The sequence below is a fragment of the Physcomitrium patens genome, chromosome 4 (genome assembly GCF_059467195.1).
Source record: "Physcomitrium patens ecotype Gransden chromosome 4, ASM5946719v1, whole genome shotgun sequence".
NCBI classification, from domain to species: domain Eukaryota; kingdom Viridiplantae; phylum Streptophyta; class Bryopsida; order Funariales; family Funariaceae; genus Physcomitrium; species Physcomitrium patens.
The window spans coordinates 11244682-11259794 of record NC_143413.1 but is presented as its reverse complement, the minus strand read 5'-3'; the positions used below and the strand labels follow the sequence as shown (position 1 = coordinate 11259794).

General features: G+C 37.5%; 1 protein-coding gene across 2 annotated transcripts; it reads left to right on the top strand.

Annotated features, from left to right (window-relative positions):
• Positions 1–6734: 6734 nt before the first annotated feature.
• LOC112281893 (uncharacterized) lies at positions 6735–14273 on the top strand. 2 transcript variants are annotated; one of them, XM_024518887.3, is made up of 12 exons: positions 6735–7277; positions 8270–8429; positions 8603–8695; positions 8892–8997; positions 9131–9299; positions 9498–9672; positions 10014–11661; positions 11910–11967; positions 12476–12559; positions 12677–12818; positions 13071–13906; positions 14034–14273. In XM_024518887.3, exons 1-11 carry the CDS (start codon positions 7075–7077, stop codon positions 13569–13571), a joined length of 3339 nt encoding a protein of 1112 aa, XP_024374655.1. In that variant the 5' UTR covers positions 6735–7074; the 3' UTR covers positions 13572–13906; positions 14034–14273. The 2 variants fall into 2 exon arrangements, with proteins under 2 accessions (XP_024374655.1, XP_024374658.1); XM_024518890.3 differs by lacking the exon at positions 6735–7277 and having other exon boundaries at positions 8290–8429; positions 8617–8695.
• Positions 14274–15113: the final 840 nt, after the last annotated feature.

Genomic DNA, 15113 nt, shown 5'->3' with positions numbered 1-15113 from the left:
TTCTTGCAACAACTCAGTTCTGCTTCAATGTGAGTTGAGGCCACCGTGGGAGTTGCTTCAGGGTGACGCAAATTCTTGCTTCAAGGACCTATCTGCAGCACTGGCAAACTCCGAAGCTCCGGCAATGCATGCTTCGGAATTCTCAGACGAGAAATAGGTGGAGCCAGACAAGTTCACAGGCAAATTCTAGCAATCAGTGCTCGTCTCGAGTCTTGACTTGTACCTCTCCATTCTCAAATAGTATCTCAAGACATCAAGTGTGCGTATTTCCCATAACAGCGTTCCAGACTGAAAGATCAACGCAAGTGTGTGTATTCATCATCTTGTGAGATACTCGATGGCAAACTTCTCTCAAAGGAAAACCCGTGGAGATTTGGAGACAGTCATGCTTCCTGAGAGGTGCTTCAAGGCAACGTGAGAATTCTACCCCTTCAGCTGCAACTGCCAAGTGCGTGCAGCGAAGAGGGGCATGGAACTGATTCCCAAGCAACCAAGAGTGCTGTTAGGAAGCGGCAATGGTGGTGAAACCTGGAAACGTTGAGCAGCGACGACGGGGATGGATAGGTCCGAGGAAGATGAGAGCGATGGAGTTAAAACAGCGCGCATCGGAGTAAGTAGTAAGGTGAAGAGATTATTAACTGGTGACGTGACTCCTCTCCTCTCCCTCCCTCCCTCCCTCCTTCATCTCCCTTCCTCCTTGTTCGGGGGTCCTGAATTCAAAAAACCCTGCAAGGTGGTGTCAGGTCCATCCATCCATCCTGAAACTGCACATCCCTTCAAACCGGCGTCGGGTCCTGTCACCTTGTCTCTCTCGTCACCGATCCAGTGCAGTCCTTCCTGCAGCGGAACCCCCGCCCCCTGGCCCTATGACCACAAAAAACCCAAAACCCGCGCGACTGTTTGTTAGTTTGTTAGTACCTGGTCGCCCTGTTTATTATACCGTGGGCTCCTGGTCAACAGGCTCTATGGCCGTGATGGTTTGACTCTGCAGTCCGACAAGCTGCTGCAGGCTGCAGCTCCATGACTACTAGTCTGCGGTGCGGCTATTTACCATCCCCTGCAACAACTACAAAAAAAAAGTAAAAAGGGTAAAAAGTAAATAATCTACTTACTTGTGTTATCCCTTCCTTTTACCCCATGTGCTTTTGTAAATGAAATGTTAGTGTTACACCTAACATATCCAAGCATTGTGGATATTTTCAAAAAGAATAAAAAAGCATGTATCTCAAAAAAGTAAAATTAAAGTAAAAGTAATAGTATCATGTAATTTCTCTGCTTTAAAATGATCATGATTACCAACCTTTTAACTTTGCTATTCTTATTTTTGTTTTTGTATTGTTTTGTAATGTGTTTTTGATGTGGAGAGCTTGTTCTTTTAATATGACAATCTCAGATGAGTTTGTCTTACAAGACACATTCATGTGCATTAAAACTTGATGACACACAAAAAATTTTGTATTTAAATGAAATGATGAAAGGAAAAACTAACCTTTACTCATACTTGATATATTTTAATGCAGTCAAAATTTAATACTGTCAGAAGACAAAACTCAACATGAATGAAGAATCAGAAGCAAATATGTGTTGCTACAATGGATCCAAATAGTTATAAACTACATCAATGATACAATCATACTAGTGATTGTTATATTCTATAGTTCTGATACATGGAATAAACTTTTTTTTCTTTTTCTTTTTTCTTTTTTTTTTAACCTCATTGTAAAAATGTGTCTACACCATAGAACTCATATCATCACTTGACAAAATCATTAACCTTTGACATAGTTATCATGGCTGCCTGAGTACAAATTATTCAGAAAGTACCAGTGCAAATCTAGTTCAATGTCTGCTTCTATGGCCATTAATACATGTATACACATATATTTGATGGGTTTTCATGAAACTAAGCTGAAATTAATTAGCACTTCAAACGAAGCACCCTTGCAATCAGCTGCTTCAGCACATTTTCTCCTTTCACCATTTTAAAATCATGTTAATATTCCCACAAACTTGCAACATGTTTATATAAAACCACCTTTTTGGATCTTTTTATAATTGTTAAAGGATTACTGTTTATTATTAATTTATAATGGAGCTTTCGTGAAAAGTTTTGGGAACCGCAGCTGTGGACCTTTTGTAGAATTCCAACCCCAAATCCCATGGTACTGTGTTTGTTCCCAACTGCTAGCACCAACCATTACTTTTCTAAATGACATGTTATAGTGTCTAAAAATCACTTTCTGCCTCTGTTCAACTGCATCAAATATAATTTGAATAATATCAACAAGTGAAATTGTCTTTTCTGGCATAGAATTTTGTTTCTGTTCACTCCAACAACAATAATTTTGATGGTGTGATTTCCTTTGCAATGTAGGTTTCTTTTCTCCTTTTTCCATATTCCTTCACCTATTCACAGTGGGTCCTTGGTTACATGTGTTTAATTTTGATTGTAAAAATAAAGCTTCTTGTTCCACTCTTCCTCATGCTTTCTTTATTTTATTTTTTTATTGAAGAAGTGCTGTGAAGTAATACATCAAAATAAACTCTTTTTTTCCTTCACATAATCTGAAATAACTTACAGAGTAATTTCTATGTTATTTTTGAGTTTATTATATTTTAACCAGCTTTAACAAATGCATTTATTTTTCTATTTTTTTATTTGTGATAACAAGGTATTTTCCATGTCAAATTTGTTTGCAAAGAGTTTATGCCTAGCATTAACACACAAATAATTAAAGGATGAACATATATATATATATATATATATCAAGCTTTAGGGACAATAATAAGTTGATCTTACTCACAAACAAAAATTATTGCAGATACAAACACAAACAAAGCTTTCAGTATTAATAGCAAGTGACACCATATTGATCACAATGAAGATTCTACTCTTTTGTCTCTTCATGTTTGATACTCAACAAGTTTCATTGCCTCCACCAAAGTAGGATATCATATCTAAATGTGCCTATTTAGACAGCAATGCTAGTTTTATAACCATACATAAAGGTGTCCATGTAAAGTGAGTGGTTTAGTTTGGCTTCCATTCAATATGCACTTCATGCAAGTAAAAAAAACAACAGAAAAAAAAAAAAAAAAAAAAAAAAAAGCAAACAAAAACAAAACAAAGTTGATTGAAACCACTTGTAGAACTGGAGTTTGCAGTGTGTGCAAGCCAATAAAAATTGGTCCATGGTGACTAATACACACCTAAGATAATTAAAAAAACTGATAAAATTTTAAATTAAAATTAAAAAAGGTAATACCAAAAAAAAAACAAAACAAAACAAAACAAAAAAAACTTGTGATTTCTTATGGTAATGGAATGAGTATAAGTTATGTAGTATGTCTTAGTCATCAAAAGTTTGCATGAGTCTTAAAGCATTCCAAATTCAAAGTAAGTGGGTGGTGTCATAATCTTCAAACATTACCAGCATTGAGAAAATGGGGAAAATCAGATGGATAGATTTAAGCTTAACATAATCTAGCAAATATGGAGTGGTGAGTCATCATGCTTTGAAGTTGAAGAGCAAAGTAGAACAAAAAAACAGAAAAAAAGAAAAAAGATAAGAAAAGAAAGGGGAAGTGTAATATCAACTAGAAAAAGAGTGGAAAGACTGGTAGAAGGATTCTGATCTTTGCACAAGGCTTGGTGCATTGCAAATCAAAAGTAGTGGGGTTGTCATGTTATAAGCATTATACATCAAACAAGGAATAATAGTATTTAGATTGCAAAGAGGTTGAAGAGACAATGAAGAAGGAAAATTGTTACCATTTTATTGAAGAAATTTGCATGGAGACACATTTTGCAACTATAGACCTCTCCCCATCAAAAAGAGGTTAGTATTTTGAACTTGTGTCCTATTAAGCTTCTACATACTTTGTTGTTAAATGTGAAATCAGACATGATATACACAATTATAATAAATGATTAATAAATAAAAAATAGATAAACACTTGAAATGAAATAAAGAAAAAATTGCAACAATAAAAACCCTGTAGTATGCTACAAATCTTTTTATATTTTCATGATAAAAATTTCAAAAAATAAATCATTGTGGATTTGTGTTTAAAATTTAAAATTAAGTGTTATATATATATATATATATATATATATATATATATCAATTTTGAAAACATTAGAATAACTTTGCTCACTAAAGACTTAGCAAGTACTAATTTAAAAGATATTTAGAACTTTGGTGAAATTAGTAAATTAATAAATCAAAATAAAGATACTTTTATGTGATATTTTATTTTTATATTTACAAATATATTTGTAATTTTTTACATATAATAAATAATTGTTAACAAATACTTGAATATTAATTCCAACATAAATTTAAATGATACCTTGATATCTTCCAAAATCAAAGAAAATTAAAAGATCTATATATGTCTATTACTAGAAATATTAGATAGTAATTTTGTGACAAATTAAAGACTTTTTAATGTATTTTTATTTTTATTCCTAAATATTTTATAAAAGAATACTTTGTAGAGTAGAAGAAATTAATTATAAATAAAGATTTTCACTACATATTTATTTTTATATATGTTTAAAATTCAAAATTAAGTGTTATATATGTATATATATATATATATATATATATATATATACATATATAACACTTAATTTTGAATTTTAAACACAAATAATTATAAATATGTATGTTATAATATATATAAAAATAAATATGTATAATTAGAATCTAATTTTTATATATGTTATAACTTTTAAGGATTCTTAAGAAATTTTATAGAAGACTAAAGATTGCAATTTGTATCATAGTTTTGAAAATAATCATTTAAAAAAAATCAAGCATTAAGATTAATCTTTTTACAAAGAATATCTATTAGCAGATTGTTGAACATAACAATAAAATCTTTGACAAACATCTATATAATAATCTAAAATATCAATAAAATAATTGGATAGATTTACTTATAAGTGGATTTTTTAAAAATATTTATTTATTTACAAATAAATAATAAATACTTTATTATAAATAAAATTACAATATAACTAAATAGTTGGAAATATTAGTATAATATTGGAGATGTTACATTATAAAGAACTTTTAAAGACCTAATAATTAATCATATTATTAGAATAAATATACTAATATGGAAATTTTACAACTATAATTTTTAATCCTATATATATATATATATATATATATATATATAAAAAATATATATCACAAAGATCCTTGATTTGTTTTAAAGATGTGAAGATGTAAGTCACTAAAATTCTTTGTATTTATATTAATCAATGTAGTAATTAAATAAATAAACAAATAAATATATTTATATACATAATAACTTAAAAGAGGGTCCCATAGATGTTTTCTAAGGACTATAAGACTTGCAAGCTTGGTGTCCAAATTGTTTGTTGTTTCTATTATGGCTTCTTAAAAATAAATACTTCTTAAATAAGTTATTATAACCATATGACTGATAGATCTAAGTGTTGTTTAGATAGGCCTTGATATAATAAAAAAATTATATATTTGAAACTAATTTTACTAAATTTTACTTATTTTTCTATTTTTAATATTTAAATAATATAGTTTTTTTTAGTAGTATACCCTAATCTTGTTAATACATGTTTTAGAGATCTTTATTTTTATTTTTATCTCTAATTTATTACCTAAATCCTCTAGTATTTAAAAAATATTAACAATTTTTTGTAAAATCAAGAGAATATTTTAAAATTCTATTTCTTATGTTTGTGGTATTAAGTAATTGAATATCTATCTATCTAGATATGTAATTTCTTGGATGTTCAGTATTTTAAAATTTTTAAAATTTTTAAAATTTTTTCCTTAGATTAAAAAAATATTGTAGAATTTAAAATTATAACATGTATTAATAGAAGAATCCAATTAATCATTGTCTTAAATTTTGGTTTATCTTGTAAATCATCATTTTTATTATATGTAATTTAATCACACATATATTTTTTTATTTTTTATTTTTTATTTTTAAATCATTGATTATCTACCTTTTACGCATCAATATAAGAAATTCATGTGAAAAGAATTAGACTGATACTTTTTGTACCACTTCAAAGAGATTTTTAAGATTCTGCCATCACAATTCATTTATTTTTAATATTTTGGATACTAAAAAAATAATCTTGATTTCTTGTTTACACGACACCTAGTTGTATATGGTTCCATAACTTTAACTAATACTTGATTTTTAACAACCATATTGATTTTCGAAGTTACTACTGGTTAAAGGATTGAGCTTGTTGTTTACAATTTTTCACTCCCTGTTGCACTTTCACAACTTGCGATTTTTTCTGTACCCAATTTATTTAACTTATAGATTGACATTTATTTGTTGACATTTTTTAACAAATACATCTTCCTTTAAAGTAAAAGTCCAATTTCTAAATCGAACAAGAAACGACCACAACAGTATGGGCAGCGTCCTAAAGCCGATGAAAGATGAATGATGAAATTATGGATGAATGTGGTGGTCACAGGTGGCAACACGCAACCGCATTGACGCTTGCAACGAACTGACAAAATGTGAAGAGCCTGCAGCGACCAAGGAGACAGAGACATGGGGCACTCCAGGCCACGGTCTTGGAAGTGGGAGAGAGAGAGAGAGAGAGAGAGAGATTAGTGTGTTGGAACTTACTAATCATGTTCCGCGCTGTGAACTTGCGTCTCGGTGGTGTTGATGCCCCCGTTCTATGTCAGAACTGCACTGGAGCTTGAACAGGCCAGCTCTTGGGCGGGAGATCGATTGCTACCCTAATGGGCTTCGTTGGTGTCCACTCTGTTTCCAGCCTCTCGGTACTGTTCCTTTTCACTCTGGATCATTTCCATAACTCTTGCTCTCGATCGGAATCGTCACAATCGTCAAAGCGGCACTCCGTTCGGGATTGTCATTTCGTGATCTATGCACACAAGGGATGAGTGAAGAAGATGATCGATCGTCCTTAGTGTTGGCAATGTGGATCTTCATGCATGTCACGGAGATGAGTTAGTTGCAAGGCTGGAGGCTCGAGGCTTGCGAGAGTGTGGAGTACGGTTGGCAGCGCAGCAGCCAGGGACAATGGAGGAGGTTGGAGAGAACGCCCTGGCTTTTTCAAGTGAGGCTAAGATGCAGCAGGAGGCGTCAGCTGAGGCAGAGTTTCTGAACAAGATGATGGAGCTTGTGTCGCAACAGAGTCCACCGTCATTTCTCCTCGAGTTTGTTCCTCGTTTGTTGGAATTTCAGGTGGACCCTGGAAATCCCGTGCATGAAATTGTAGTTAAGTGAGTATTTTCTTACACTCCTGCTCTGCGTCTTTTAGTGCTGTTTGTGCATTGACAGGTTCTCTGAACGCAACCGAGTCATTTTGATGTACTTTTCTGATTCACCGGTCGACTGCATTCTTCTATAATTGCGACACTCATACTAGAGTTACACAGACTCCAACAGAAATGTATAGGACATTTTATTACTTCGATCATCCAAATAATCGTGTTCCTGTTGGGGCTCATTCCGCAACGATTTTAGTTTACGCTTATTAGGTGAAGTCACTGCGTTTAAAAAATCGTGGTCGTTTCCGCCTCGAATATCTTTCAGAAGGTTTTGAGCATAGCTAGTTCACTCAAGGCTGAATTCTCCGCGTTCGCAACTGGACTATCGTGCTCCGTACGCGCTCAGTTTGTTCATCAATGTCAAGAATGCGAAAAGAAAGAGCTAGCTTTTTCGCGAGTGATTGCTTTTTCTTCTTCAAGTTCTGCCCCGATATTTTTTGGTTTTCCGTTTTTCGTCCGTCTATTGCTTTCACTCTTCGGTACTCCGGCAGCTTGTGGACGTGGACGTGGACGTCGTCACCTAGCTATGATTCCCTTTCTTATTGGAAGTAAATTCCTTCATTAAATCCTAATGGATAAGAATTATTGAGTAAGACTAGCAACTATCATGGCTTTTAATCTTGCCACGTTTGAGGTATTTATTGCCTGGAATACTTTCCCATAGCGAATGCCTGAAAGCTGAAATGGTTAGATCTATGCGAGTTTTGAAGCATCTTACGACTCGATCTTATCTATATTGTCTTAGGGATGTGTTGACCATTGTCAGGGCAATAACTAGGAGAGGTCACCGTTTATCAAAAGAAGTAATGCATTGTTCTTCTTTGAACTAATGTTCAGTTCTCGCGACTCACTTTCATTGAGTTGTATTCGTGGAACATTCAAATAGCAAACTGTAGCTTCTTTTAAGAAACCGGAATTCAAATGAGTTAGTGATGCTTGCGCAGAAAAATAGAAGAAGCAGGTCTGCATCATATCGACTATGTGCAAGTCGTAGCTCCTGCTCTACTTTCTTTGTTGCAAGATACCTCATCAGCAGTTGTTCAGCGATCTATCACTAGTGGTAGTACAATCTTCCGAATCATTTTTGAACAGGTCACTTTGCAGGTACTCCAAAATTCTTATCGCTGTTGCTCCTTTTTTAGAATGATATGATAGTCTGTTAGCGCTCCAAATCATAATACAATGACATCCTCATCTGCTGCGGGACTTCATAAATCTTGGAACAAGTCGCGATGAATTATCGATTTGGTTAAATGATGGTCGTCTAATTTGTGCAGAGTGCCGATGGCAGAGTGGTTGATCAAAGCACATTGGAATGTTGGAATTGGATGGTCCGCTTCAAAGATGCCGTTTATTCCCTTGCATTTCAGGCAAGCACGTACTCCAGCTTAGAAAACTAAATGAGATTTTCAGTTTTTTATTGGTTGTGCGATGCTTTTTCAATGTGTGCTGATGACGTGAATTAACCATGCCAAAAATGAACACTTCAATGTCCAACATGAAGCCTTTTCTGTAATTTTTTGTCAGTGTTATACGTACTGAAACTTGCTGTTTGCTGAGTTGCAGTACGGAAATGATGATGTGCGTCTATTGGCTCTGGCATTTGTGGAGTCCACATTTCTCCTCTTCACGCCTGATTCCAAGAATCTGCCACCTGATCAACAGATTTCTGGTGTTTAACTGCACTTTCACTCTAGCTTATGATATTATTTAATTATAAGAATGGTGGCACTAAGCTGTATTTTCGTGTTCCGCCAATATTTTCTTGTCAAGGATGTATACTGAACTTTGAACTGGCGGGCCAGGTATGTCTCAAGAGTCTCATGCGACTTGGTTAGCTGGTGGTCATCCCACTTTAGATGCCAACACATTAAGGCAGGAAGCTTCCAATAATCTTGGACTGCTGTTGAACCAGCTACAGATTTCAGAAGCACCGACCCTTTCTTGTTTGGTTGCGTTTTCAATTATCAACAGGTTATTACCCTTAGCTACATCAAACCTAATTAGTTCTAGTGCTTTAGAACAGTTGTACACAAAATACCGGAAAAGAAAAGTCTCCTTGTGAACCTGTTGATATCACAGATATATTGATATGGTATGTTGCTACTAGTTTAAAGTTGTGTCTTGTTCGCAGTGTGGATGCCATTGTTCTCAACTGTAGTTGCGTTGCAGTTTGATAGGTATAGCAGAAAGAAGACCATCCATTTCATCAACAATTTTTCCTGTATTATTGTCCTTAGTACCAAATTCTGAGCCTTTTACGGGAAGCCACAATGAAAAGGTTCTTCATGAACTGAAGGAAGCCTCTTTAAATATTTTAAACTCTGATCAGCCGAGTGCTCTGCCGGTCCGTATTCTGTCAACCCCTACTTTCTTTACTATGAACTTACTACGGACTTGCCAAGTATATATTTCTAACTCTCCGTAGCCGCTTCGTTCGTTATTGAAAGAAATCCAATGATGATAAACTCAGTTCTTTAGTGTAGTAGTTTGCAATGCTGGAGACTTGGCATAACATACACTGTTGATTTATGTGACTGATCTTGTAGCTTGGTAAGCGAACTTTTGTTAGAAAAGATTTTGGTTGTCAAAATCCTTAGTTATGCAAATAATGTTACCTGAACCAGTGAACTGTTCTTTTTAGGCATATTGCAGAGAAATGAGTGGTGTAAGTTGTGTATCTTGCAGTGGCGAGATCAATTGGTTGCAGCATTGAGGCCCATGAATGGCGGGGAAACAGGTGATCGAATTGTTCAGGAATCTGAGAGCCCTGCTTCTGTGCCCAATTCTTCAAAATTTAAAGGAACTGGTTCTTCCACCAGCTCAAGAATTACGGCCAAGCCTCGTAGCACTTCAACTGCTGTTTCTACTGTGACTGCGCCAACACGACCTGCATCTCCCTTGAGAAAGATCAGGACCTCTTCTGCTTCTACCAACATGACTATTCCATCACGACCTGCCTCTCCGGCGAGACAGATAAAGACTTCGTCAGTTTCTGCTTCTGTGACTCCTCCACCCCGAATCGCTTCTTCAGCGATACAGATTAGGACCTCGTCTGCTGCCACTACTGACAAAGGCCCGCCACGCACTGCATCTCCCTCAAGGCACAGTAAGGCATCATCTGCTTCTGCCACCATCACTGCCTCGCCAAGAACTGCGTCTCCTTTGAAACAACCAAAGACCTCTTCATCTTGCACCACTGTGACCGCTGCGCCGCGGCCGGCATCACCCTTGCGGCAGATTGCCAAAGCCCCGGGTTCTTTGTCTCAAAATGGACTCTCCGGCGGGAAGGGATTTCGGGGGACATCCCCAGCGAGACCCAGACCTGCCTCTGTGAATAATGTGTCCATCAAAGTTTCTTCTTCTCATTCTGGCACAAGTGCTGATTATCTGAAGTCGTCAAGCGTCGTTGTCCCGTTTCCTCCAACCTCAGCGCGATCTTCTGTGAGGCCTGCTCTCACTTCGTTGAAGATATCACCTCGACCGTCTCCCTCTTCTTCTCCCCGTGGTGTCCCGAGTGTAGAGAACCCCAAGTTGTCTGGTGTTGTTGTGCCATTTCCACTCACTTCTGTGAAATCTTTGCCCAAGCCTTCTATTACCTCTGTTAAACTGACACCTTGCCCAACTTCTCCTTCAGTGAAGCCCACACCCCGAACAGCCCGTCTGACATCATCCTCTGTGAAATTAACACCTCGACCAGCGTCTCCTTCAGCTCGTGCTTCGGTTGGTGCGTCACCTCGAACAACTTCTGTAACTGTAACAACCCGCCCTGCATCTCCGTCTCCAGCTGCACGGAAACTTGTGGTACTTTCTAAAAATACACCCACACCCCCGTCACCCCGTGCTTCTGAAAAAAAGTTGACCCAGGTTCCTACTCTCATTGGTCAACATACTGGTGTTCCAGTCTCATCAAGATCAAACAATGGCAAACCTTCCGCTGTCACTAATTTAGCAGCGGTGTCTCCGAGCCAAGCACCCTTTGGACGGAATAAGTTTTCTTCCAACGTCACCGCTCCTAGCCTGTTGAAGGCAAAAGCTAGTACTCTGACTAATACGACGCGAAAGGGTTCGCTGACGCCGTCTTGTGAGAGCTCGCAGAATATGTCTTATAGCAGCAGCGATCTCAATTTGCATGCATCTTCTGAACAATCGGATGCTACAGCAACGTTGAGTATAGTGCAGGAGGTTCCTACTCAGAGGCTAAGGATTGCAAGTTTCAAGCGAAACAGTTCAGGACTATCGAAGGCCACAGAGATTATTTCACCCGAAGTTCTTCCGGTCAACCCAATAACCATGAATACGAAGAAACGATGTGGATGGATTACTTCTCAGAGTGGTGAGAGTTCCGCGATGCCCTCAACGCAGTTTCTTTATCCAATGTTTGCTCCTCTAGAGTCATGTTACAACCAGATTTTCATGCCTTCCACACCATCCTGCGTTGACGACGTGAAGTTAAGACACAATCTGTTGGATGTTTACAGATCTATATATTATGTTCAAGTAGCCACGTAGCATTCTTTTCTGATGGCCTCTCTGTCTTCAGGATGGCTCAGTACTGATGACGCGTGTTGACATGGTTTGCAGATGACGTCCATATTGCTTACCATGACAGTGAGTGGGCCATTCCAATCTATGATGACAAGTAAGCTCCAGTCACCTCTAATCTTAGGTCTGCGCAGGTTTACGGTTAATCCACTAGATTGACTTGTCTAACTGTGGTATCGTTGTAAGAAATCATCATTACTTCTAATTTGTTTCATTCTCTTTCATGTGTGATATTAATAGATAAAAATCTGACTCTCTTTGAGGTGTTACGTTGTACAGTGTTATCTCTACTAAGGTATGGGGACAGTTTGCATCCTAGAATAGAATCAGGGTAGAACTTATGGGAGGTTGTAACTTAGCAGGGATAACTTAACCATGTCCGTTCCTCTGCTTTCCATAACTTTGCAGAGGATATAACTTAGTAGGGGATAACTTAGTAGAGGCAATACTGTATAGTAATTTTTATTTATGCTATACATGGATTTTGGAAGTTGCATGCTTTCATATTTTCTAAACCGTCTCTTTGTCTGAATTTCAAGGTTGAAGTTTCCTGCATTCCCTGTGTACCTATTCATCCTCTTAACATGTGAATGTACTGTGTCTAGGCTTCTCTTTGAGTTGATTGTGCTTCAGGGTGCACAGGCAGAGTTAAGCTGGCCCACCATCCTTGCCAGGCGCAATAACTTCAGGTTCACAGCGCTCCCAATGCTTACATGTTGCATTGGTAAGGTTATTAGGTTTCTTGAAACGTGATATGATTTATTGAAAAATGTTGGGGCTGATGTTGCTCCTTGGTATGGGATCAGGGCCGCATTTGCGAATTTTGATCCAGCTATTGTTGCCAAGTTCGATGAGAAGAAGAAACTATCACTGATAGCAGATTCGTCCATATGCTTTCCAGAAGCGAAAGTGAGAGGGGCTGTTGACAATGCAGCACATGTTCTCAAGGTTTGCTACTCATTCTTTTCTTTCCTTGTGAGGGAACTCTTGCTCGATGTCGATTTGTCTCCAAATCCATCGAGTTGGATGTGATCTATGATCATTGTACTCCGACATAAGATGTTAAATCTTCATTGATGATGGAAATCCGTTCAGATCATACAAATGCTATTAAATATATTCTATCTCCGATTATCCTATTTTCAAGCCAGAGCTATGACCTTCTTTCTAACAGAACTACTGTTCATCAAATACTGTCAGATCATTGAAGAGTATGGCTCGTTGAGCAAATTTTTGTGGAGTTACGTCAACCATAAGCCGGTTGTTAGTCAATATAAACTCGCCAAACAAGTGCCTGTTAAGACACCAAAATCCGAGGCGTTGAGTAAGGAGCTAATACGTAGAGGTTTCAGGTTCGTGGGTCCGACAACTATGTATTCAGTGATGCAGGCAGCAGGTCTGGTATGTGACCATTTGGTGACCTGCTATAAATATCTGGAATCTTCTGCTGGCAATTCTCCAGTGATGGATCCGGTTATAGAAGGGGAGAAGATTGCAGACCCTTGGCAGCGTATTTCTCTACCAACAAACGGGTATCCTCTTGAATTCAAACGAGCGTCAGCCAATGCTAGTGATCCCGTTTGGGCAGAGCTCCCAATAATCGAGGAGGCAAGAGAAGATGAGTCGGATAAGAACTCTGAAGACGGAGATAATTATGACGATTTGTCAACGTCATCAAAACTTGAGATATCAGTTTGCTAACCCGCGAAGTGAAACAACGTCCATCACATAAACTGGGATTCATCTCCATTATCTTCTCATCAATACGCCTAGCAATTAATTTTATAATTTAATTGTCCCTTGGCTAACAGACGTATTGCATCTAATGCCCATTATTAAATAGAATTTTCCCCCTGCCACCAATCCCCCAGGCCCGTCCGTTGGAGCTACTGTGGGCGATTTACATTAAATTCCTGGTTACACCCAGGATCAGGTGGACATGTAAAATATTCGGCTACTACACATAAATTTTTGCAGTTCTTCGGCTACAATCACTTTTGCTAGTTCTCTTGCCGATCTTGTCATACATCAATCAGGTACGCAATGCTGTACGATTCCCTGCTACATTTTGTGTTTGTATGCACTTAATCATTCACAATTGTCTGCATTCGTTGAATTGTGTTAACGTAATGCTGAAGCTACGACTGTGCTCTTGGCTTTCAGACTTACATATAGGACTGCGGCGGAGGGCTGGTATCCGTAATTGGTGGAATTTGTGCTTCTGAATGAAGCATTTTCGAGTTTCAAGTTGCATAGATTTATTCTTCTAAAATGAACGAATGGTTCTTCTTGAACTGAAAACATGTATTTTTAGACTGAACTCTTTCTTTTACACCTATTATTTATGCTTTTTGATGTGCAATATATTTTCATCCCTCAAGATTCTGTGGATCTTCTCAGGATCATACGTCTTATTTTGTGCTATCATACACATCTGCAAAAGCGTGTACGAATCCCCAAGCTCTGATGTCTATTAAACTCTTAATCCTCCTCTCTACACAAGTTTAAACGCTGCAGCAGAAGCTTATAAGAGGCGTTCATCTATGCAGCGGTGACCAGGAACCTGTAGGCTTTAGTGACGAGTTTGGCCACAGGTCTTTGGAGTAAAATTCCCTGGCTGAGCGTTTCTTAAACCACACTCTCCATCTCCCTCAAGTTGTGCAGGGATGCAGTCAGAGTCCCCTGAGCCAGTGTTTTTTCAATGAGCATTTGTGATGAAGATGAATCTGTTTATCTTGAAATTGAATTGGGTTGGGTCAATGCGTGGGAATTAATTTGATTGCGAGGGGTAAATTCTGTAATTTGCAAACTGCGCAAGGTGGCATTTGACGACCATGTATGAGAAGAGTCGCAATTTGGCAACTCGATTGGACGACAAAGGGGAGGAGGATCAACCAGGTACATTGCAATCAGGGTGCAGAGTGGCATTTGTTGAAGCAACTGGAAATGGACTTAAATTGACAATTATAAACTCTTGAGATTTTGCCTTTGCAGAGCAGGAAATTTTTTCGGGGTGGTGAAGTTGGCAAAAGAGTAGGGAGAGACATGGAAAGTCTCAATAGGTAGGGCCCTAGCAATGTGGTTCTGAATGAGTGGGGAAGATGCCATTGAGGCAAAGAGAGAGGCATCTCAGGTAGAGCTATGGGTAGGATGAGGGTGCAATAGAAGAGTGGTGTGTTGCTTTATAGCAACCCCAAGGTGGAGGACATCATGGGCTTTTGAACAACATTACTACATGTCACC

Coding starts and splice junctions, on each gene's coding strand:
- LOC112281893 (XM_024518887.3), top strand. CDS start 7,075: ATGGAGGAGGTTGGAGAGAACGCCCTGGCTTTTTCAAGTGAGGCTAAG. Junction 8,430..8,602: donor TTGAACAGGTCACTTTGCAG/GTACTCCAAAAT, acceptor TAATTTGTGCAG/AGTGCCGATGGCAGAGTGGT. Junction 11,662..11,909: donor ATGGATTACTTCTCAGAGTG/GTGAGAGTTCCG, acceptor CATGGTTTGCAG/ATGACGTCCATATTGCTTAC.